The sequence below is a fragment of the Pholcus phalangioides genome, unplaced genomic scaffold (assembly GCF_987345545.1).
Source record: "Pholcus phalangioides strain wild (caught in Gottingen) unplaced genomic scaffold, Ppha-v1.0 ptg000007l_1, whole genome shotgun sequence".
Classification (NCBI taxonomy): domain Eukaryota; kingdom Metazoa; phylum Arthropoda; class Arachnida; order Araneae; family Pholcidae; genus Pholcus; species Pholcus phalangioides.
In genome coordinates this window covers 40,954,060-40,979,514 of record NW_028301600.1, presented here as the reverse complement: position 1 = coordinate 40,979,514, position 25,455 = coordinate 40,954,060, and the positions used below count along the sequence as shown (strand labels likewise).

At 35.4% G+C, this 25,455-nt stretch overlaps 1 protein-coding gene across 1 annotated transcript; it reads right to left on the bottom strand.

The window, feature by feature from the left end:
• Positions 1-3,173: 3,173 nt before the first annotated feature.
• On the bottom strand, positions 3,174-23,988 carry LOC149085291 (uncharacterized). The gene is made up of 10 exons (XM_089233903.1): positions 23,889-23,988; positions 17,390-17,434; positions 15,936-15,989; positions 15,484-15,528; positions 13,928-13,999; positions 11,381-11,452; positions 6,451-6,616; positions 4,326-4,351; positions 3,396-3,429; positions 3,174-3,210 (listed from the first exon to the last, which is right to left on the bottom strand). The coding sequence occupies exons 1-10, from the start codon at positions 23,986-23,988 to the stop codon at positions 3,174-3,176; spliced, it is 651 nt and encodes a 216-aa protein (XP_089090029.1).
• Between the last annotated feature and the right edge of the window lie 1,467 nt (positions 23,989-25,455).

Here is a 25,455-nt window from a genome sequence, read left to right as displayed (position 1 = left end):
CTACAGTGCCATCTACCGACAAAAATTCAAAAAATATATTTTTTTTGTCCTCCGTGAGAGTAACTTTTTAGCAAACCGCATTCAAATATGTATCAATTTTTTTTTTTCAATTTTTAAGAATTTTCAAGTTATTTACAAATCTACAGGCCACCATGTATATAGTTAATGTTAGAAGTTTAGAAACGTAGTAATAAATATGTTGTAAAACGTATCTTCACTCACTTTGCAAAATTTTTGCATTATTCTTACTAGACAAATGAAAGAAAAGAAAATTTATTGCTTTTTACATATATATAGAACGAGACTTACAAAATATATAAACATATTTAAAAACACTTTCATACGATCACCAAGTTACGGTGTCTGATGCATTTTTTAAATAAAAAGTTATTAAAATCGCATTCACTCTGGATCTTCTGGGTTGGTGATCTCCGAAGTAAAAGCTTCCGGATTCTAAGTGTCGCTAAAATCATAAAACAAATGAAAAGGCCTTTCATTCGTTGAATTCTCATCATTGTTGCAAATGTTTCTGAAAGAGAATTGAAGTAATTAAGTCTAAAAATAATCAACAAAATGAAATCCATAGTCAAATACACTGTTGGGCGAAAAAATTTAAATACTGTATCCACTTACAGTCGGATATTTTTTGGGACCCTTTTAGAACAATTACGGCACGCATTCGTCGTGACATTACTATTAAGAGATTATGCAATATATTTCAACACTTATAACTTTGGTCGATAGAAGGCACTTGAAGACAATAACGCAAAAAAGTAATAATAATAACAATCATGCCCTGAAAGATTTCCTTAACCCTTTAAACGGCAATGACGAAATATCTCGTCTCCCTATTTCGGCATTGACAAGCTCAAAAATTTTGTAAAAAAAAGGGGACTTGTCTATGGATAATTTTTTCCTATACCTCTTAGTTTGCACTTGCTGAAAATCAGAAAAAGCCTACTTCATTAAAAAAGATATGGCAGTTTAAATAGGGTTTAGTGATTTTTTGATTGCCGCTTAACCCTTTATATCCGACGTTGTAAAAAGTAGAATAAGAATTACCATATAGTAAAATAAAAATATAAATGTAATGATAATAATAAATAAAAATATAAATGTAATGATAATAATAAATAAAAATATAAATGTAATGATAATAATAAATAAAAATATAAATGTAATGATAATAATAAATAAAAATATAAATGTAATGATAATAATAAATAAAAATAAAATATCCAGTGCATTTTACGGACCCTAATAGGACTACTTTGCGGTCCAATGTGACTGCACGTTTTGAACCTCTTCAAGTCTGGTCATGCATATAATTTAGAATGGAAATGGTTTTAAAATTTTCACAAAAATTAATGAAATTCTATCAAAACATATCAAAAAACTATTATTTAACGGTAGTTTAATAATGAATTTTTCAGTTTATTCATAAATAGAAAAATTAAATAAAGTGAAAATTTATTGCTTTACATGGAATGTTTTACAAAATTTACGATACCTGATATATTTTTATAATAAAAAAATATTTATTAAAATCGCATATTTACTCTGGATCTCCTGAGTTGATCATCTCGGAAGTTGAAGCTTCCGGATCCTGAGTGCTGCTAATGTCATAAAACAATTGAAAAGGTGTTTCATTTGTTGAATTTTCGTCATTGTTGGAAGTTTGTCTGAAAAAAATAATTTAGTCTAAAAATTATCAATAAAATGAAGTTTATAGTCAAGTACACCGTCGGGCAAAATAATGAATACTGTATCCACTTGGTCTAATACTTTGCAGGACTCTTTTTTCAAAAGAATTCTCATAAAATTCTCTTTTTCAATAAAAATTCTCATCAAAACTCAATGAAAAGACACTTTAGATTTTTTCAGATTAATCATAACAATTAATTATTCATCGAAAGCTGTATATATACATAAAATTACCAATACTTACTCGCTTATAATAACGATTCTAAATAAATTTTCGATGTATAGTCGGTTTGATGAAATAATGTTAATTGATTGCATTTTTAATTGGGGTGCTATATTTTTGAAATATATGACATCCATATTTTTTTATGGGCATCTTTTTCTCAGCCACCTCGTTGGGCATTTTGCCTGTTGTGGCGTTGTATTTGTATTTGTATAATGAATTCATCAAGAAAATATAAGAATTTATCCATTAATGTTAATTTTATGTATGTAAATTGTTATAAATTGATAAAAAAAACATTTTTAAAATTGAATGAAAAGGCACTTTCAATCAGATTAATCATTATAATTAATTAGTTAATTATAGTCAACAAAGCTCTGCAAAAAAAAAAAATACAGTTGAACTTGGCTAATTCTAAGTCCAAAGTCACTGGAAAAAAAAATCGAATGATCCAAAAATTAATCTATCCTGGATCTGTAAAATGACTACAAATTGCAACTTAATTATCAACATTCACATAGGACAATAATTATCAATTATTAAATTTCAAACGAAATTGTTTGCCAAGTTTTAATAATTTATAATTATGATAATTGATCTTAGCTGCTACATGATTCCCTTGTTCTGGAATCAGCATCACTGAAGAATTTCTTGACCATGCTGAAAGCCTGATTTACGGAAACTCAAATCCTGATTTACATGATCATCTGTTACGAAACTGTTTCCCAAATTTCGCTTATCATTCTTACGCTCTATCAGGGAAACATATTTTCATTAACATATTACAAAAAAATCTGAACTTATTTTACAATCCGATATTTTCCATACTCTTAATGACGACAAAAAGATTCAGATTTTGAATGTGATCGACCCCTTGATCTATGGGTTGAAAAACATAATCGGTTTTTAAAAATTTGTGCTTTAACAAACTGATTGAGAAAAGAAAAGTCTGAATTCTTGTGTGTGTGTAGAACTTTTTCAAACTAAATTTCCTCATACAAAAAAATTATAATTTTTTTCCCTCCAACTTCGATTTATCCAAAAAATTCGAAAAGAAGTTGGAATCAGACAACAAATTTTAACATTGAATTAGATAGAGAACTCAAGGGGGGAATTCGCAGAAGTTCGAATTATCCAAAACTCCAATTAAACAAGTTCTACTGTACTTATTCATTTAAAATCACGATCCTGTGAATTATTTGTGGATGTAAAGTTGTTTTTCATTTGGCTTCTGAAAATCATGTACTTACTTGTTTTCGGCACTGCCATATACTTCTTCGTGTCTGAAAAAAAAACACGCGAGGAATTGATAAAAGTCAATGAATAAAAGATAAAAATTTGAAGTATGAGAATATAAAAAAAATTATATGAAAAAATATTTTTGAAACCATTATTAACTTTTAAAACATTTGAAAATTTCACGATAATTATTTAAAAAAATGACATGCAAAAAGAAAAATGAAATTACATGCAAGGTGGCATTTTATCATCTTCCCATATAACTGAAAAATAAAAAAAAAACATATTCAGAACTTGAAGCTAGGCAGTAAGAGGATTTCAGTATATACGAGACAATGTGTGTATTAAAATCTATAAGTGTATATAGAGTGCTCTTTAACCTGGAATAATTCGCGAACCACGTTGATCCTGGAAACATATTTTTAATTAAAAATGAAAAAAAAACACCATTTATTCGGTCCTCCTGTCCTGAAAAAACTCGGCTAGGACGTTGTTGCTCAGTCTAAGTCTTTTAAGTGCAATATTCGCCGAGATATTTGAATTAGAAAATCGCTAAAATGAGGGAAAGAACAGCATATGAAGTGTAGAATGAGCTTGTCCGTTGATTCATGCGGTTTTTCCTTCATCTTCAGCGTATTTGGAATTCAAATACCCCAGTGAATACTGCATTTATGTTTTCTTTTTGGCTCAAGGGGGACAAAGCAACAGATTTCTAATTGCGTTTCTTAGGACAGACGGCCAAGTAAAAAGTTATTTTTTTATTTCGATAACTTCACAACCCCTATGAATGACCTATCTGAGGTCCACACGCTGTTTGGATACATTTTCTAATTGAAAGTATTATTCTAAGATCAACAGTTCTCTAGTGAATCCAGGATAAAGACTTTCCAATGCACCTTGTATAGCTAATGTTAGAGTAATGCTTCTCAAAGTGTGCATCGCCAACCTTTGTCAAGGGCGTAGCGGTGAGCTACCGATATTGATGTTGTATGTCTGATCGGTGCTTTGATGCGTTTCTTTGTTAGACTCTTCTGGGGGAGCCGTGAATAGAAGTTGAATAGGCCAAGGAAGCCGTGGCTTACAAAAGTTTGAGAATCACTGTGATAGAGGTTCAGAAATGTAGTAATGCATTCTTGTTGCAAAAAGTATTTTTACTCACCTTGCAACATCTTCGCATACGTATCACTAAACAAAGGAAAGAAAAAAAATTATTGCTTTGATAGAATGATAGGCAATATTTATTAAAATGTTGGAAATACTTTCAATATGACAAACAGCTTGGGATATCCGATCGTGAATTCACTTTTCAATTAATTTCAATGGTGAAATTTCAAAGTTTTAATGTCGTAAACAGGTTGTGTGAAGCCTTATCCTCATACACTCTTTATCTTTTGAACCGTTGTTGATAGAAACATACTTTTAGTTATTAAAAGGATCCAAATAACGTGCCTATTATAGATATCTCATTCATTTTACTTAGGCCGGGATTACGCTATAAAAGTTAGAAAAGTTGTATACTTGAAAAAAGCAACCAATAAGCGTATCGGTTACATTTGCTCGAATGTCACCACGCTTATCGGTTGCATTTCAGTTTTATAAAAGAGCTTTTCTAAAACTTTTATAGTGTAATCCCGGCCCAAAGGCCATATATGAACTGAGATACGAAATTTAATTTTTTGTACGATCCCCTTGCCCTCTAACTTAAAAATTGCCCTGTCTGTACTGATCCTAACAAAAAAAATTCATGTTTCTAAGTACAGGGTGGTTATTCAGCCGTACGTAGCGTTCCTTCTGATGGAGTTATTTTGATGTAAAACTATGTAATTAGGATATATTGACTATGAGGAAAAAGAAAAATTCAATAAAAAAGTTCAATTTCTCACTACCAGGTGAAAAAGTGGTGCTTTTTATCGCATTAATCTTTTTCCTATAGTCTAAATAACGTACATAACAAGTTTCAATAAAACACGTCCACCACAATGGGCGTCACATATGTCGAAGTAGTGTCAGTATAATTAAGTTGAGTAGTGTTGATCATTGATCATTTTTGTCGTACCAGGGTCATTTTTTGCATACGAGGGCTAATTAGACCGAGACCTATAATTAATTGCCGATTCCGAACGACAGCCTTTTTATACTCACCAAGAGGTTGGTGTGCTAACCCCTCAATGTGGGGACTGTAGTAATCTTTTTCTGTTGTCATATCGGCATTTCTGTTGCACCCCTGTGTCACGAAAGTTTCTGACAAGGACGAATGTGGTATCGAACTCGCGAAACCTCTAAATATCCTTTGGTACTTTGAGCGAATATCTTATCTACCTGGGCTACCGCGCTTCGCTGAGTAGTGCTAGTTTGAATTATACTGACACTACTCCAATATATGTAGCGCCCGTTGTGATGGGTGTATTTCATTGAAACTTGGTATATACGTTATTTGGACCATGGGAAAAGATAACTGCGATAAATAAGTGCCACTTTTTTACCTGGTATTCAAAAATTGAACTTTTTTTACTGAATCGTTCTTTCCCCCCCCCCCCGGTCTATATATGCTATATACCCAGTTTCATCAAAATACCTCCATCAGAATGGGCGCTACATACGTCTGAGTATAGTGTCAGTTTATTTATAACCACACTGTACAATATTAGTTGAGATATTGTAGAAAGTTTAAGGGGACATCTCAGAATTCATAATTTTTTTTTAAATTGCAAACTGCAAAAGAATGTGTTTCTAATATTCCAGTTTATTCCTTAACTTATACCGTTGTTTCTATCATTTTTAGCAATTTTCTAAGTCAAATATCTCAACGAATATTTCACTCAGAAACACGGAATTTTTTTGTTGTGCTCAGGAGAAAAAGGGGCAACTTTTCGATTGGGAATCGAAGAGCAAGGGACCAAAGGCACCGTATAAAAATTGAAATTTTCATCTCATTACATATACGGCCTCTAGTAAAATAAATGATATATCTAAAATGGGTACGTTATATGAATACTAGTTGAAAGTTTGTTTCTATAACCAACGGTTCAAAACATAAAGGGTGTATAACAGTGTTTCTCAAAGTGTGCGTCGCGTGTCCTAGGGAACCGAAAACATTTGTCAGAAGCGTCGTGGTGACCTGGAGGTATTCATTTGTGCGCCTATTTAGGCTTTCAGGTAGTTCTATAAACGAAAATATCTAGTATAAACTATTCTGGGGAGCCACGGATGACAAAAGTTTGAGAACCACTGGTGCATAAGGATATGACATTGCACCCTGTGTATATCTTTTTAAATATACTCACTCCGGCGGATGTGTCACTATTTCCATGTTATCTCCGATGTCTTCATCGTCATCATTACTCGTAATTTCCGAAGCCTGAGGAGAAACGGATGCCTGCGCAATAGGGTTCATGTCATTTGAGATCTGCGAGCCTCGTATGCATTGCCTTGCATAACTAGCTTCCATGACTGTGAAAAGTAAAACATGGAAAAAATACACAATTAAAATACAGTGATGTCTCACTTATACACTCTCTCACTTATACACTCTCTCACTTATACGTTTCTCTAACAAGGAGACGTCTTCAAAAAGTTTTGAAATTACTACTGATTCTACTCATTTAAATATGCCCAAAATATAAAAAAAAATCCGCCGGAATTGTTATGGGTCACTCAAATGTTTTTTTTTTTAAATATTAATATTTTGAACGCCAATAGAAGCCAAGAATGCATTTAAAAATCCCACAAACCCACAGTCTTAGAGGGACGTCATTTAAAGAACATATGATCACGTACAACACAGACAAAGGAAGAGAAAAAAAATTAAAGTCGAATCCCGTTTTTACGAATACCGTTATAGCGAAAATCTCGTTTTAACGAACACTTTTCTAGTTCCCCGGATAAGTTTACATAGGAACTATGCGGAAACCTGCAAATCCTTTATAACGAAATTTCATTATGACGAAGTGATTTCTCGTGTTTCTTGGAGTTCGTTATAACGGGATTCGACTGTAGTTAATGGAAGAGAAAAGCTGGAGGAGAGAGAAGGAAAAAAGAGAAGAAAAAGAGAGAGCTAAAGTATGGAAAAAAGTTTTTTTTATAGATATCGCCGAGAAGCAATGGAAGGAGATGTGCAGCCAACTGTTGTTATTTTTATTAATTTTTTGCGGCTTTATTAATCGCACTCCGCTGCTGATTTTTTTTAATGTGTTTCTAAGTGAGAGAGGCGTATAAGTGAAATGTCTTTGACCGGAAGTACAGAAAAAATCGTCTTATAATTGACAGGGAAAGAGTCTCAAAGTGTGGGTCTCAAAAAATTACCAAAAAATGCAAATACATTCATCTCACCCAGATCCAGGCAGCAATATTTCCGCTGACATACGTCAACCCAAAGCAGCATAGCGTAATGATCTCTCAATTTTCCTTGTTCTTTTGCACCGATGCATAAGTGACAGATCACTATACCATACTGCTTTGGGTTGACCTATGTCAGCGGAAATCCTTTTGTCAGCCTGGACCCAAACTTTTAGTCGAGAACCCCTCCCCCCCAGAAACATTAGCGTCTAATATGGCCCCCTTTTATAGAAGCAGTTGTAGCTACAAGTACAATTTTTGTCCAATCATAACAATACTACGACTGCAGTCTACCAATGTTGCAGATGTGCTTTTACACGTTTTATTTGATTGAAACTTTTATTTTTAAGTAATTTATTTATATTTATTTATTTTTCAACTTGACACTAATGTTTTTTATAATTCTAAAATTGAACCGCGGATACCCCGATACGGAACAGCTGATCAAACTGTACACCATGCATCTGGTAAACATTCATCTGGGGAATTTCTAACGAATTTGTGTACGCCGGAAAGTTGTGTGTTTGTGTATGCGTGATCCTAACGTATTTTGGGATTTACGCATGTTTCTTGTTTGAGAAGTACTGTCCTAGTTGCCATTTACTTTCGGGTTTCCTGCCGTAGCTGCAATTTATTTTCGGGAACCTTACTCAGGCCTTCATTCACGCGTGCCTCTTTTGATTTCTCACTCATTTACCGGCGGCTCCCTTACCCTAGTCCTCCCTTTATTCGTTTGTTTCTTCAACTAATGTGGTCATATTTTGTGTCACTTATCCTAGTTTTCATTCACCCACGATTCCTTGCCCATGAAGGCCATGCACTAATCGAATCCATTGGTTCTCAAAGTGTGCGTCGCAGATCCTAGGAGCGTTGCCATCCTAGGCGTCGCAGTGAACTGTTAATACTGACGTGTGTCTGTTCAGTGCTCTGCAATGGCTATATCAGACAATTCCGGATCAAGACTATATAATAAGGGCTGTCTCATGACGCGCCGGAGTCGGTACCAGCTGATGTCATCGCCCTGACGGAACCGGTTAGTTGCTATTGGCTGCCCTGGGATTTGAAGGTCGCGCTTTAGTTAAAAAGTATTTTAGCAGTGATGTCATACAGCTGATTCGAGACCACACCCACTGAGCCAAGACGACAAGAGCAGCCACAAAGGAAAGAGACAGCCCTTACTATGCAGGGTGTCCTGTAAGTCCTATTGCGTCCTTTATCTCATCAACCGTTTGTCGTAGAGAGAGGTATGATTTCCTGCGCCTGAGTGGCATGGTGGTAAGATCGTCGTCTACCATCGTGAAGGTTGTTGTCAGGGTCCCGGGTTCGAACCCAAGGGAGGATATAGATAAGATATTTTCCCTACAGAACTCGAGGCGACCACCGATAGACAGCGCCTTCACTTCCAACCCATCTCACTAATGGCAGTAAATAGCGATATGGCCAGAGTTGGTGTTTGGTGAAGTAGTAGTGAGTGAGTGGATGAGTGGCCATATGAATAACTGGGTGAATGAGTGAACATAGAACATGCGAGTGGGTGATGCTGAGTGAGTGTCCGTATTAAACATTCCCTCACCAGCTCACTCACATACTCACTTGGTCACTTATTGGTCGAATCGAACCTACGTCCTCTCACTTGCCGAGTGAGCACGAGACCACTACGCTGCTACAAAGTCGTCCCCTTAGAGCTCATGTGGGCTGAACGGGTGAATGGATAGTCAGACCTAACTGTTTCTGTATTTTTGCATTTTTTGTGATATAATATTTTACTATATATGTAAATTCTATTATGTACATTTAATTGTATTGTTTAAATGTATGCACATTTAAAGTTTTCTCCGACACGGTCCCACCCATCGACAAGGGCAATGGCTAAAATTGGATTAAGCCGATAGAGCGTGGTACACGTGTTCGGATTGAAAGAAAAAGAAAGAAAGTCAGACATAACTCAAACCAAAAGCTCACAATTATTGACACTGCCACTAGATGGCGACTCTTATCTAGCTCACTCACCTGGCAAGTGAGAGGACGTGGGCTCGATTCCTCGCATAGGCGGTTTAATTTTCTTTCCTGAATTCCTTTTCACATCAGCCAGTTGTTAAAACCTTCGTGTGAATAGCGCAGAGAGTGACATCACACAAATCTTCGAATAAATCGACATCTGTTGGCAGTATTAGTAATTGTGAGCTTCGGCCCGAGATTGGTCCGACTCTCCATGCATGGTCAGCATACATGAGCTCTTAGGAAAGATATTCGTTCGAAAGAGGTATATAGGTCTGAGTAGTTTCAGTACTCTGACCTACGTAGCGCCCGTTCTGGAGGACGTATTCCATCAAAACTTGTGTATACGCTATATGGTCCATGGAAAAAAAATCTAAAAAAAAAGGCCCCGTTTTTTCACCTAGTGGTCGAAAATTGCCCTTTTTTTAAATTCATAAATGTCTGGCCCATGGCCTCGTTAAGATATCCTAAAAATTTGGCTGCATTCGGATAAGCTGTTTTTGAGAAAAACTACTCAGATTATGGGAACTTTAATTATAATCACCCTGTACATCTCTAAAAATAATAATGTCAATTTGACTACTCAAGTTTTTGAGTTTTGAAAGTTACCTCAACCAACGTTTTTGATGAATATAGTGGACAAATTCAAAAAAAAAAAAAAATTCCAACTAAAAAATACGGGAAAAACTGGGACAATTTCGCAAAAACATCGGGATGGCAAGAAAAGTATAAAAACCGGGAATTCCCCGGGAAATACGGGGCGTATGGTCACCTTAGATGTCAACATTACGGAGTTATTATTAGATCCGTCTTAACAAGATCTACCCGCAGTTACCAAAAATAGTGATAGTTTTTCAATACCTCCTCTCACGCATATAGACCGTTCGAAGGATTTTGTTGCTCGCAACTTTTTGCGAATGCAAGTACAGTCAGGTGATTTTAAAAGACGTACTCACGCCAAAAAACCGATTTAGCGGACACCCAATATACACCCAAGACCCAATGTATTAGTTGGTTGAATCGAAGTTTTACTGCACACAGTTATGGCGTCATGTGTCAATCAATTTGTTATCAGCATTGAGGCTGCTAGTGGGAGGTGCCATAAGGGAAAAAACGATTCCTCCTCATGGGAGACGTAAATTGGACACATCTGTTTTTAAACCAATCAGCGGATGGTTTGGAATTTTTGTATGAGCTCATCAAATTTTCGACACACATCGGAACTGTAAATATGATTTTACAGTATGCGTGAAAGAGAATCAACACAATTGTTTCACTTTCAAATACAGTCCACTCTGCTTATTAGAATTATGGATAGTGTTACCACTCGGGTATTGTTATCATTTTCACTAAGTACGGAACCTACCAATATCATAACGTGGGAAAAAAATTCGGTAGAACGTTCTTGGGACTTCAAGAAAAGGTCAATTATTTTTTCCGTCGAAAGTTTTTTCTTTTTTGCGCATTCAGAAGCTAAGATTTAACTACACTTATTTTTTCCCCTGTGTGTAAGCAGTGGCGTATTTATAGGGTGGCATGGCATAGTGGACTATAGCCCACAGAGCGGCAAGTTCGGAGGGGCGGCAAATTTGGGTAACGAGTGGGAGAAAAAATTAGTAGAATGGGGAGAGGGGTAAAAAAAATTTGTACTGCCTTCCCCACCATAGATTCGCGTCGGCCTAGAGAGCGTGGGGATAGGTCAGGGAGTGACCAAACAAGTGACCTAGATAGTTTGCAAACATGTGGATGACCAAACAAGTGACCTAGATAGTTTGCAAACATGTGGATGACCAAAAGAGTGACCTCGAGTGTGTGCTAACATGTGAGTGACCAAAACAGTGTGCAAGCATGTCAGTCCACAAAACGAATAAAAGAAATTACCTTGATTCCAGTTGCTGCTTGGAACAGTATTTGCTCTTGCTAGTTCAATCATTCTTGGTTGCTCAGGAGTAACTTTTCGGTAAAAAAAAAAAGAGATGTACAATTAGTCTCATAATCATAATATAGTAACTTAATATACAAGGTGGTGCCCTGTAAGTCCTAAGGCAGCCTTTATCTCATCGACCGTTAATCGTAGAAGTATGGTTCCAATTTTAAAAAAGTTCAGAAATTACCCTGTATCAGTTTTGGTTGTGAAAATACGCAGTTTGTCAAAAAAATATAATTTTTTATATGGACAACCTATTTTTAAAAAAACCCAATGAGAAATTTGTGTTACAATCGGTTTCCGGGCTGTTTGGCCATGGTCTAAGGCAGTGTTTTCAAAAGTGGGCAATATCGCCCCCTGGTGGGCGATGGAAAGGTCCGGAGGGGCGATAGAAGCTACGAGTATAACATGGGATCCTATAGGTTCACCTCAGTTGGGGGGAGAGGAGAGGAAACATTTCTGTAAAGAAGGAGGCGATGGAACAGAAAGTTTTGGAAACTATGGTCTAAGGCATTTTCTTAGTGCCGTTTCGTACACATCTGCGGCTCGCACACACACACAGGCCTCTTCTGAAACTTACGTAAATTTCAGCGACAAGCGAGGAAGGCGTCGTACATCTAGTGTCGTCCAGCTGTTCTCTTTAAAGACTTTTGAGGCTATATAGAGAAGAAATCGACGACACTAGATAAACTCGTCGCAGAAACTTGCATGGTTTAGCCTCAGAAGATGGATGGTCGCCACAGATGTGGACGAAACGTCAGGAAGAAAATTACTTAAACCATGTCCAAACAGCCCGGAAACCGTTTGTAATTTATTGAACGCTGGTCATGAACGCCTCAGAAAATACTTCAATGAGAAAGTTGTTGCCCTGTCTTTCCTGAGGAAGGAAAAAAAAAACATGTTTCTAAGTGCAATGTTGGTATTCGCAGAGATATTTGAATTCACAAATCGGAGAAAAGTTAGGAAAAACATCATATAAAAACTAACGGACAACGCTCCTTTCTTTTATTTATGCTGTTCTTTCTCAATTCATCTCCAATTTTTGAATTCAAATATCTAAGTGGATATCGCATTTGGAAACGTGAATTTTTTTTAGTTTGCCCCGAAGAAACAGAGCAACAACTTCGTGATTGAAAGTTAGATGAAAGGGTACCGTATACAAATTTAGATCTTTTATTTTGTGACACATTGTAGGTATTTTCAATCTCAAAACTGGTACAGGGTGATTTTTGAACACATTTTGAGCATTATTTTGAATTAGAGCCATCCCTCTACGACGAACAGTTGATGATGTAAAGCATAGTCTCCCAAACTTTTTGTTCCATCGCCCCCTTCATCAGAAATTTTTTCCTCTCATCGCCCCCCAACTCAAGTAAACCCATAGGATCCTATGTTAAATCAGTAGGTTCTATCGCCCCCTTGGACCATTCCATCGCCCACCAGGGTGCGATATTGCCCACTTTGGGAAACACTGATTTAAAGGGACTGATTTTAAAGGGCATCAGGACTTACGAGACATCCTATACGTCGATATGCACTCACAAAATAAGTACAGAGTGTCCCAGTAGGTACGTTGCTTCAGATTTCTGCAGTTTCCGATACAGATCATCAAACAAGTATTTTGATATATATAACATGGGGGCAGGAGGAGGAATCTATAAATACTGTATGAATGTCTATATATGATAATCTCGATTATCTTTACAGGAATCTGCAGAAGTCTAAGGCTGCGTACCCATTGGGGCACACTGTATAACTACTTGCGGAATATAAATGTGCAAAGTCAGGAATGTTAGATACGTCATTCATATTGCAAAAAAAGATGTAGAGTCATTAAAATGAAAAAAATTAACTTTTTATACATACACCCTGTGCCGAAAAACCCAATTAGAAAGTTTTTGCCCTGTCTCTATTGATTGCCAATAAAAAAAATTTCACGATTCCAAGTGGAATACTCGCAGAGATATTTGAATTCCAAAATCGGAGAAAAGTCAGGAAGGAATCGTTGTGTCAGTTAGTTTTTATTGTTTTTTCCCCAACTTTCCTCAGATCTTTGAATCGAAATATCTCTACGAATATTGCGCTTAAAAACATGATTTTGTTGGCATCAGAAGTGACAAGGCAACTACTTTATAATTGAGTGTCCGTATAAAAAATTAATTTTTTTTTTGTATTTTAATAACTATACAACCCCTTGTATCATGAATGACGCATCTGAAATTCTCAGCTTTGCACATTTATATTCCGCAAGAATAACTTTAATATCTGTCACCGTTTTCTTGCCCCATCCCATTTTTAAAACCATCAGTCGATTGTGGGCCACCGTAGGATCAAGACAAAATTTTCATGTGAATCAAACTTCACGACACGCTATATTAAATCACTTTCAGAAGCAAAACATATAGAAAATAGAGATACGAGACATTAAAAAAAATTACAACCTACATAAAACTGATATATTGTATTTCTATATGGAATCCCATAGAATAGGGAGGATTTACCTTGACATAAACCGTTGTTTTGAGCGGTAATAATAGTTGGTGGAGGGATCATTCCTGCTACTTGTGGAGCAACTATTTGAGAAAACAAGACGAACAATTAGTCAATCATCACTTGCAATCATGATACAGTATATTCAATAGGAATCACTATGCACTGGCAAAAATAAAGTAAAAAACCGCTCTTTTTGGTATTAATGCAAAAATGGTTAAAATTTGTTACGATTTTATGCAATGCTCAGAGATATTTCGGGAACCAAACGATACGATTTAAGACTTTTGCAAAAGTCAACAAACGTCGAGAAATAACTCACAAAAAACTGATATACAGTCGAGTTCGCTTATAACATACCCTGTTGGTGATTCGAGAAGTTTATGTTATAACCGACGTGTATGTTATATGCGAGGTCTTGAAATTAGCTTGTACAGCAGTTGTATACATGTATAAAGTGTGAGATGGCCACAGACAAAATAAGCTTATGCAGCACGTAATTAAATTTAACATGAATTGAATATATTTTTTGGTCGATATGTGTGTCGTGAAGAATTTCATAAACTTATTAGAGTATATAACATACTGAACGTACATAAAATTTTGCTTAGTTTAATCGATTTGACTTAGAGTTTATGCTAATGGTTTTTATTCTCAGTATTGTCATCATATCTATAATTAATTTATAACGAAGCAACATAATTTTTGTCATCAATCATGCTTTTGCATATTCTTTCAATAGGTACAGATTTGATACTTTTAAAACAGTGCGAATTCCTACTTTACCCGATCATAACAGTTGTTCTTTTATCACTTTCATCTACCAGGTGATACAGAAGTATCAGAAAAATAAAATATTCAATGATTTAAAAAGCATCGACGATACAGTTTTCACAGAGATATAGAAGAAAGAGAGTATATTTTTTAAAATAACAAGAAATTTCCCACATAATACAGTGCGTGCTAACAGGTAGCACTTCCTAGCCATCCACTACAGCCGGGGATACTAAGTAATATGTTGGGGAGGGCAAATTAATGGTAGTAAAGAGCGTAGGTGAATATACGTCCCTTATATTAAGGGCAAAACCATTATTTTAAATTTTATGTCTGTCTCTTAGAAGCTATGTATTCTGGATCAAGAGAGGGAGGGGAGGCACCCGCGCAGCCTTGATTCCTTACAAAACCATCTATCAGTAGCAGATGTAATTAAATCTACCAAATATTTTGTTATTGAAGAAATTCCCACGTCTTTCTGTGAAAGAATACATCAAGATATCACCCGCGTGAATACAATGAATATTGCGCAAATAAGTCACTGTTTGCTTCATTTTTCCAGGGTTTTTTTCACAGTATATTGTAACCGAATCATTTTCTAGGTTAAGAGAGTGTTTCTGATATGTTATATCAGCGGTGTATGGTTTCAGCGGGGCACGTAATAACAGAGATAAAAATACATGGAAGTGGCCAAAAATCGAGGATTACATTCACAGTGTATGCTTACCCAGGGTATGTTATAAGTGTACTCGATATTTTCTACTTATATAAAATAGAATAAAAGGAATCACACCTTGATTTAGGCCATTGCTTGGAGCAGGAATCACCATTGGCATCCCTTGAACAAAGTTTTGATGAAATAAGACAAACAATTAGCCCATTTCCTCACGCAGTCATCATATACAAAAAAATTGACTCAAAGTGAAACTATTTTATGCATGTCTCAAACATCAGGATTAAATTTTGTACGAAGAAGAACCGACGATATACGCTACTTTGAAACTATTTCAAAAATAACGACAAACGTCTGAACCCGTCAAAAGATTACAACTCACAGAAAACCAATACAGTCGACGCTCGTTATAACGTCCTCACGCTATATAGCGACCATTTCATTACAACGACCGGTAGATTAAGTTCCCCCTCCCAATATAACATCCGTTTTCGACGTAATGAAGGGGATCGTTGTATCGAGCATCGACTGTACATTCCTGTTAATATCATAAGGAATAAAAGAGTAAATACCTTGAAGTCCAATGTTGTTTGCCGTAGAAATCATCACTGGCAGCATCTGAGTAACTTTTAGATAAAAAAAAAGATGAATGTGAGAGAGAGAGAAAGAGAGACAGAGATTAATTAGTCGATCACCTGTCGCAATCATATGCGCAGTAGTTTCAATAAAAAAATTATCGACATCCATGTTCAGCGAAAATTATAAACTATACAGGGTGGATAGCTAACAGCACGCACCGCAAAATATTGGCGAACCGTTGATCCTAGAGGAATACGTGTAATTAGAAAAAGTATCCAAATGACGTGTATACCTCAGATACGTCATTCGTATTGCAACGGGTTGGGTTGTATAGTTATCAAAATACAAATAATTAACGTTTTATTCGGACATCCTGTCCTCAAAACCCAATTAAAAAGTTTCTGTCCTGTCTCTTCTGGGTCCAACAAAAAAAATCCATGTTTCTAAGTGTTAATATTCGCAGTGATATTTCAATTAAAAACGGAGAAGAATTGAAAAGAACAGCATAAACGAGGGAAAGAAGCGCTGTCCGTTAGATTGTGCGGTTCCTTTCAAATTTTTCTCAAGTTTTGAATTCAAATATCTCATATATTCATATATCTTGAATATAGCACTTGGGGGCGTGAAATGTTTTTGTTGCATCAGGAGAGACAGGTCAACAACTTTCTGATTGGGTTTTTAAGGACAGGATGTCCGTATGAAAAGTTAGGTTTTGCGTTTTAATAACTATAAAACCCCTTACAACATGCATTACGTATCTGAGGTCTACACTACAAGTCATTTGGGTACGTTTCTAATTGAAAGTATGGCCCTATGATCAACGGTTTGCCAAGTTCGAGGTGCGTGCTGTGTTTTCAACAACCATATTTTTTCACCCTTGTGGCTTTTGTATTTGTCTTTGTTACCTATGCACAATGTATAAATATATCATATACGGTAATTCCTAGTCATTCACACAATTTGCAACACGGTAAAACCTCTCTTTTGAAGTCACCGATGGGACAAAATATTTCGTCCGTAAAAGAGGGGTGACCGTTAATAAAGGATTTGAAATGCATTCTTTTGTTGTACTAGAGGAAAATTATAATTTGGCCGTAAAAGAGGGGTGTCTGTTAAAAGGGGGTTTTAATGTATATCGATTCATATAATTAATATTTAATACCTATAAAATTTCCACCTTTAAGGCATAAAAAATAGACACCACGCGCAAAATAAAAATCTTTCACTAAAAGCTCCAGGTGACGCCATGATTACTTTTTCGAACACTTGAAAATAATTATTAGCGAATTCTTAAACATCATGTGTTATAATCCTCACACAAAATAATAATTATACGTATTTTCAACTTCAGCATTCACACACACACACACACACACACACACACACACGAGCATAAGAAAACTAACATTCTATCTACTACATCTAATGAGATTTGAAAAAAAATTACCACTAATTATTTGTGCTGGCCTGATGAGGAATATCTGTGTTATCCCTGGAAAAAAAATTCAGTAATTAATAAGCTGGTTAACTATCGACTCTCGGAATAATTGCGCATCAAATCAATATCCTTACACTTATTCGACCAAAATTAGTAACTAAATTCACGAAATTGCCTGGACACTTTCATATAAAAAGGATTAATTGTATCAAAGTAAGTAATTACTGCCTACTGTACAGGTTGGTAACTATCGGCCGCTCAATAATTACACACGTGATTCCTTGTGAAAAACTAATATGTATTTTCACACAGTTTTTTGATTTGGCCAATAATTACGGAGTTATAACACTTTAAAAATTGATGACGTCACTTCAAAATCCTGCTAAATTCACCGAACTTGGCATTTTGGAATCTGATAGCAAGGGCATAACAATAAACAGAAATCGGAGAAAAGCAAACCTGTTCTTCTTCCTTGTGTGTGTGCATTTTTTAAACTTTTACGCGATCGTTATACCCATAAATGAAAATATTTTTTGCTTCGATTAAAGTTGCATAATATCTGTGTTCTCATTTGATTTTTCACGTTTAAATAAATACTACTACTACTACTTGACCGTGCATGCACCTCGTACACATTCCTCTACGGAATTTCGGATGAATTGGGACATACCGGAATGTGCAAGTACATGTTGTGAACCTAACGGAAAGTTTATTTCCAACGTAAAGTTTTTCTAACTAGAGTGAAGTGTAATTATTGAATAATTGCATGTTGTAGGCCTACGTCTGTTGCCAGACTTTTTAACGAGAGATCGGCTCGCATTTGTGTCTCAAGTTGGGAATCACAGGCAGCCAACTTCAGCCGACCACCACTGTAGTGACACGGGTGGGGTTCAAACCCGGGTCCACGCGATGCGAGTCCGTCACTATGACCACTCGACCACCACAGCGGCGTTTAAATTAATAAAGTATCACTAGCAATTTTGAGACGAGATTTTTTTATTCCCCGTTCCAACTTAAAAGTTTCCGAAGATTTACATGTTGCATAAAATTCCACCCCCCCCCCTTCGCAGGCGCAGGGCTGGTGCCAACAGGGGTCTGGCCCTGGGGCCAGAGACAATTACCATCATTTTTTTTTCATGTTATAAATTCACTATAGAAGGACCCGTGAAAAGTCTGGCTTAGGGTTCGCCAAATATCCCAGTCTAGGGGCCCGAATAAATAGGAAATAAATTTGTTTCTTGTAAAAATTTTAAACTAAATTTAATATAATATTTCAGCGAGAGAAAAATCAATTGCAGTCAGAAGGAATTGAAAAATCTTCATTGTAACATGTGGAATTTGGTATGAAAATGTGACTCGATGAATGATCAATAGAAAAAATTCGAAACCACTAATTATTTTGAATATATCGATTCATAAAATTAATAGTTTGATAAAAAGTTTCTGATTGAATCGTTGTTACTGTTTCAACCAGCCACCTTCGTCAAGATACCATTTTTACATCTTTCACTGAAGCTTTTTACCCGTATCGTAATTTCACACAACAATGGTCCAAACACCCGTGCTCACTAAAACATCGATAATCGAAATGCTAACAACATCTAATGGTTTTGAAGCATGGATAGTGTAATATGGCGATGTAGTTAGGAGACGCCCTATGGATAGTATGATATGGAGATGTGGTTAGGACGCCCTTTCTTCGATACTTTCCCGCGAATCGGGTGTTAATTAGGGGTTATGTTTTTCACATTATCTTGTCAGCTGCAAACTTCCTCAGCAACAAGCTGTTCTACGCTATTGAGATGTTCTGTATTACAGGTAATTTAGTAATTACATATGTTTAATAAACATTTTTACTATTGAGTACGTATAAAAATATTTATAGGAAAAATAACAGAAAATTGTACTTTGCTCCTCAACTATGGCCCAATCATTTTTATGGACCACAAGCTGTTACCGCGACTTCGCTCGATTGGATTTGGTAATCTGAAAATTACTCGTCGATGATTCCCCCATGTGACATTTGAACCCCTCATGACCCCCTTGGGGGGATGATTTTAAGAAATCCTGTCTTGGTGTGTATCTACTTCATAAAATATATTATTGACTAAATTTCATATTTATGGCTTCAGCGATTTCGGCTCAGTGATGATTGCTCCATATAACCTTTGAACCCCCCCCCTCAGGGGGTTGAATTTTGGTTTCAACGGTTTCGGCTCGGCTGATTTCTCCATGCGACCCCCCCCCCCCCCTTATGAACCCGTTAGCGGTTGAATTTCGAAAATCCCCTTCTTCATCTTCTTCTAGCAAAGAGGATAAAGATGGATATATGATATAGTTGTAGTACATTCTCTCAACTATGGTTCGTAAGCGTACACAAAATATTTGATGGACTATATTTGGGACTTCGTAACAGAACTATGGTCCAAAGGTCCAAAATTTAATTTTTGAAAAATCCTTATTTGAGCTACATGAGGAAAAAAAGCGTTTAACATTAATGGTTGATCTCTCTTTCTACAGGAAATATCAGCAAAAAAAATTTTTTGAACAGCTTGAATACAGAAGTTATGATGATTAATCTAGAAAATGATGTTATTTTGGACCATAGTTATGTGAAATTACGATAAAAGTTTAGATGAAAATTCAACATTACTCAAAAAACAATGTCCTGTTTTATTGATCAACATGTAACCTGATTAAAACGACAGCGTAAAAAAACGATCGCGCAGTAAACACTGTGCACTTTCTTATAAGCCCTTCTCTCAAAAAATTTGACTTGATAGTGAAGGAGAACAAATTACCACTTTCTGGCAAAAAAGTGTTGATTTTGGGAAAACAATTTTTCTAATAATTAAATATTTTGTATTTATTTATTTTTAAGATTAACCTTTAATCTAAAAGATTTAATTAAGATTTAAAGATTAATTGTTTTATTTATTTTTATTTTTACGATCAAGGACGTATTATTGCGTCCAAACACCAGTGGAAAAAATTCAAACAAGTTCTCTCTGTTTTCTTTCCTCTCTTCTTATCATCGTGAAGCTTTGTTGCAACCCTATAATTTTTTTCTTTTTGGTTTTTTGTATACCCCGATAGTGGTTTTTTTGTCCACACGTATGATGTATATTACAAATGATGTATCATAATATATATGATATATATTACAAACACATACATATGATGTATCTTTGTTATAAGAGTGAGGTATGGTGAAGGTGAAAAGAGAGAGAAATCTACTTTGTACCTAAATTCTTATCAATTTATATATATTATACCGTTTTGCTTTCTCTTTTTTTTTCACTTCTCCTTTTTCTTTCTTCTAACGTGCGGTTAGGTTAGGGCAGGGTAACCATTTTTATCGCCGATTCGTCAAATAGAGATCATCCGAATTTCTTGCCAATCGCTTCTAAACGAAGGGGTTAAGTAATATTTTTTAGACAAACCAAAAATATTTCACAAAAATTTCAACTGTTTTTTGTATGAAAATCCCATGAATATTTTCTGTTGGAAAATTCATCTAAACTATAATTTCCCAAACTTTTTGTTCCATCACCCCCACCTTCAAAATTTTTTTTTGTCATCGCTCCCCACCTCAAGATCCATCCCACAGAATCCTATACAAAACCCGAAGCTTCTACCGCCCCCCCAGTCGGCGATATTGCCTACTTTGGGGCGGTATACAACGCACAATATATTTCAAACAACTGAGTAAGAATAAATTTTTTTTGTGATAATAAGAATAAATAGTTAAACCTCTCCTAAGGGTAATTTCTATAAGGGGGGGGGGGGGGGCTAGGAATAATTTTTCTCCACAAATTTATTCTCTTTACATTATTCCCTTTAAGCGGTTCACCGGAGAAATCAATAAATGCCCTTCATCTTTTTTAATGAAGTAGGCTTTTCCCGATTTTCAGCAAGTGTAAATTGGTGTAGGGAAAAGTGTCCCATTGAGAAATCAACTTTACAAAATGTTTGGACTTGTCAACGCTAAAATAAGATGCTTTCTAAGGAGGCGAGATATTTCGTCAATGCCGCTTAAAGGGTTGAAAAAGACCGGTCATCTGAAGTACATGAAGGGCAGTCCAGATAACTATAACGAATATTTTCCAATGTTACATATTGGTCCGTACTTTGCAAAAGTGATAACAATAACCAAATTTTTACATTATCTGTGATTCTAATAAGCGGCGTCGACTGTATTTGTATGTTTTAAACTAAATTTTGAGTATTTAAGCAATTATCGTCATTGTAACCCGATATATGACGCAAAAGAAAGCAAAACACAAAAGTATCAAATTACAATAAATTTGAAATCTTAATTTTAAAAAAGTGAGAAGGGGGACGAGTCCGGATCAACCGTAGCTTCAAAATATGCAAAAAAAAGAAAAAAAAACGACGGGAAAACATGGATAACATAAACCAAAGTTCTGATAACTATAACGAATTTTTTTTCCCATGTTATAATAATGATCCGTTCCGTACTTTGCAAGTGATGACAATAACAAAATTTTTACATTATCCGGGATTCTAATAATCAGCGTCAACTGTATTTTTTACATTTTAAACTAAATTTCAAGTATCTAAGTTATTATCGTGTCATCGTAACCTGATATGACGAAATAAAAAAACACAAAAGTATCAAATTACAATAAATTTGAAATTTTAATATTAAGAAAAGGGACAAAAATGCATGGTAGGGCATCAAAAAACCACTTGGCACGGGAACCCGTGATAATCTAATGACGGCCCTGATAACAATATCCGAATGTGAACATTATCTGTGATTCTAATCAGAGGCGTCGACTGTATTAGTATATCTTAACCCGTCATCGTAACCCGATATATTTATGACGCAATAAAAATAGTAAAAAATTACAGTAAATTGGAAATTTTAATATTAACAAAAGAGGGAAAATCATCAACCTCAGCTTCAAAACATGCAAAAAGAAAAAAAAAACGAACGAAAAAAAAATTGATAACACAAACCGAAGTCCTGATAACTATTTGCAAAATTTTTGACCGCCCCTGAAATTCTTCACCGAATTGGACAGTTTTTATATACTGCATATGATGATTGGTTACTTAAATAACATTTTTGGGACGTTTCAAAAAAATTGAGCATTTCATTCTTTGTAATTAAATTTCCAATTAATTATTTTTAACAAATATAAATTAATTAACCTAATTTAATAAAAAAAAGTAATTAGTAATTATTATTCAGAAAAAATTTGGAGAAAGACAATTTTTTCCTATTTTTATACAAAATTTTTCTGTTCATGGTGATGAAATCTTCTGAAATAAATTTTAAAAAATAATATGAAACTCATTAAACTTTTTATTTCTCATAAATATTCATTTCATGCAAAAATTTGCATGAAAATTACTTGCAATTTTTTTTTTAAACTGGTTGGACAAATGCAATGTTAGCCAAAAATGGGCTAAAACGAATTTTTTCCTATGTTAAAATATTGGTGCGTCCCAAGCTTAGCGAAAGTGATATCAATACACGAATGACAACATCATCCGTGATTTTAATAAGAGGCTTCGACTGTATTTAATCATTTATACGAGATAAAACAAAAAAGGCTCACCTTGATTATTATCCGGCGCGGTATTCATCGTAGATTGGCATCCTTCATAAACGAATCCCTCGAAAGAGCTAACTTTATAAATTTGTATTACATCCATATTATAAAGGAGAATCGGAGGATGATGAACCGAAACACCAGTGATAAGAGAATGATCTTTCGGTGAAGTAAAAATCACCAAATCGTGCCTTTTTTTTCTCAACTGTTCTAAAAAAAGATTTTTTTCCTTCCTATAAAGCTAAAATTCCTTTTTTTAATTCAGAAATTTTTTACCTTACACGTGCCTTCACCATAGGAAATAAATTGCGAAAGAGGAGCGCTACATGAACCGTAGCAGCTATTACGGCCCGTTTAGGACATTGCGAACTGACTACGGAAAATTTCTGACAGCGAAGGAGCCTTCTGTCCTCCTACATAGTGTTGTAGATTGATAACGATAACTTAAAGGGGAAAAAGTGAGCCTGAATCAACTTCAGCTTCAATATATTATGATGAAAAAAAAAGATAACATATACCGAAGTCCTGATAACTTTATTACGCATTTTTTCCCCTCTTCTCAAATTTCTTGACTAAATTTGACAATTTCAATATATAAAATTAAATTTCTTCTCGAATTTTTTTTAAATACTATGGCACTTATTTTAAACTATTTAATTCCCAAAAATAATCATTTCATACAAAAATTTGCATGAAAATTACTTGAAAAAAAATTTTAATTTAAAATTTTTTTTTAAATTATTGGGCAAATTCAACGTTATATATAGTCAAAAATGGGTTTTAAAGCGAATTTTCTTCCTATGTTAAAATATTGCTCCGTTCCACGTGATATCAATACACGAATGACAGCATCATCGGTGATTTTTAATAAACGGCGTCGACCGTGTATAATCATTTATACGAGATAAAACAGATAGACTCACCTTGATTATTACTCGGCGCGGCAGTCATCGTAGATGATGGATATGCTTCGCAAACTAATCCCTGGAAAGAGCTAACTTTATAAATTTGTATTACATCCATATTATAAAAGAGAATCGGAGGAGGATGAACACCACTGAGATAAGAGAACGATGATCTTTTTTGTGGTGAATGGAAAATCAAGAGTCCTTGAGTCCTTCTCTCTCAAAAGTCATAAATCCATCGATGGGCGGGGTGACGGGGATCCAGTGAAAGAGTCATATGTGCACAAGAAGAAAAATAAACACCATTCGAACAGTTACTTAACAGAACTTCAAAACTACATGGCTGTGATGGATTTCTTTTAGATGAAACATCTGTTTGATTGCCTCAACTGGAAAACCATCATAAAACTACGCCAAAAGAATAATTATAATAATAATAATAACCCAAACAATCATCTTTATGAACTACTTGTTTTTTCTTAATTTCCCCCCGTCAGTTTTCAAATTCTATTATTCCCATGAACCAACACATGATGAAATTCTCTTCGGAAATTTTTTTTTTTTTTTCAAGCCATAGATGCACTTGAAATTCGACGCGCGTGAGAAATTGTTATTCAAAACCATTGTCGCGTTACAAATAAATACGCATTTACGTATTGAGGTGAATGTGATGTTATTATGCATAATAAACGGTTGTCATGCGTTATTGTAGACCGTTTTAGTGAGTTTGATCAGTGCCGTCTCAAGAGCATCATGGGGCCCCCGGACCAAGCGATTTTTCTGAGGCCCTACCAGGCAAATTCTCGGAAATTTCAACCAGATCTCATTTTTGCGAGTCCCTTTTTCTCTTGAGGCCCCCCCGGGCTGTGTCCGGGTGGGCCCGTGTCTTAAGACGACACTGAGTTTGATAAATTTACGTAAATTTATCACTTTTACCAGCGATTATGCGCAATACCCAAGCGTTGTTGGTAAATTTAATAAAAACATAAAATTGATAAAAAAAAAAAATTGCCGCTGCGGTGGTCGAGTGGTCATAGTGACGGACTCTCAACGCGAGGTCCCGTGTTCGGGCAATGGCACTGCAGGGAGTCCCACACCAAGAGGGTAGCGCACCAACCTCTCGGTGAGTATGAATAAAACCGCCGTTCGGAATCGGCAATAAATTGCAGGCCCCGGTCTAATTAGCCCTCGTATGCAGAAAATGACCGTGGTGCGACAAAAATGATCTAATGATCCAATATTTTCAATCAAGTAGGTACGCTCCTGTGATTATAAAAAAAATAGTTTTGCATATGCGCACATTCCACAATCGAAAGACAGGGAGCGCATTAGTATCGCATTTCAACGGACTTTCAGCTGACGTGATACAGAAATGTAATACATAAAGAAAAATTTAATACACATTTCTGGAAGAAGATAATTATAAAAAACGAAAATACACTGCACGCCGTTGCTTCATGTAATCACATTTGGACTCGGGGGTTTCTGATAACAAATAACTAATTGATAGCTATAACCGAAAAACTCTCGACAGTACGATCACCATGTTCCATTTGATTGAACAGGACGAGGATGGAAACGGGGG

Coding starts and splice junctions, on each gene's coding strand:
- LOC149085291 (XM_089233903.1), bottom strand. CDS start 23,988: ATGGATGTAATACAAATTTATAAAGTTAGCTCTTTCCAGGGATTAGTT. Junction 17,435..23,888: donor CGCGCCGAGTAATAATCAAG/GTGAGTCTATCT, acceptor TTTTTTTTCCAG/GGATAACACAGATATTCCTC. Junction 11,453..13,927: donor AAACAACGGTTTATGTCAAG/GTAAATCCTCCC, acceptor TTTACCGAAAAG/TTACTCCTGAGCAACCAAGA.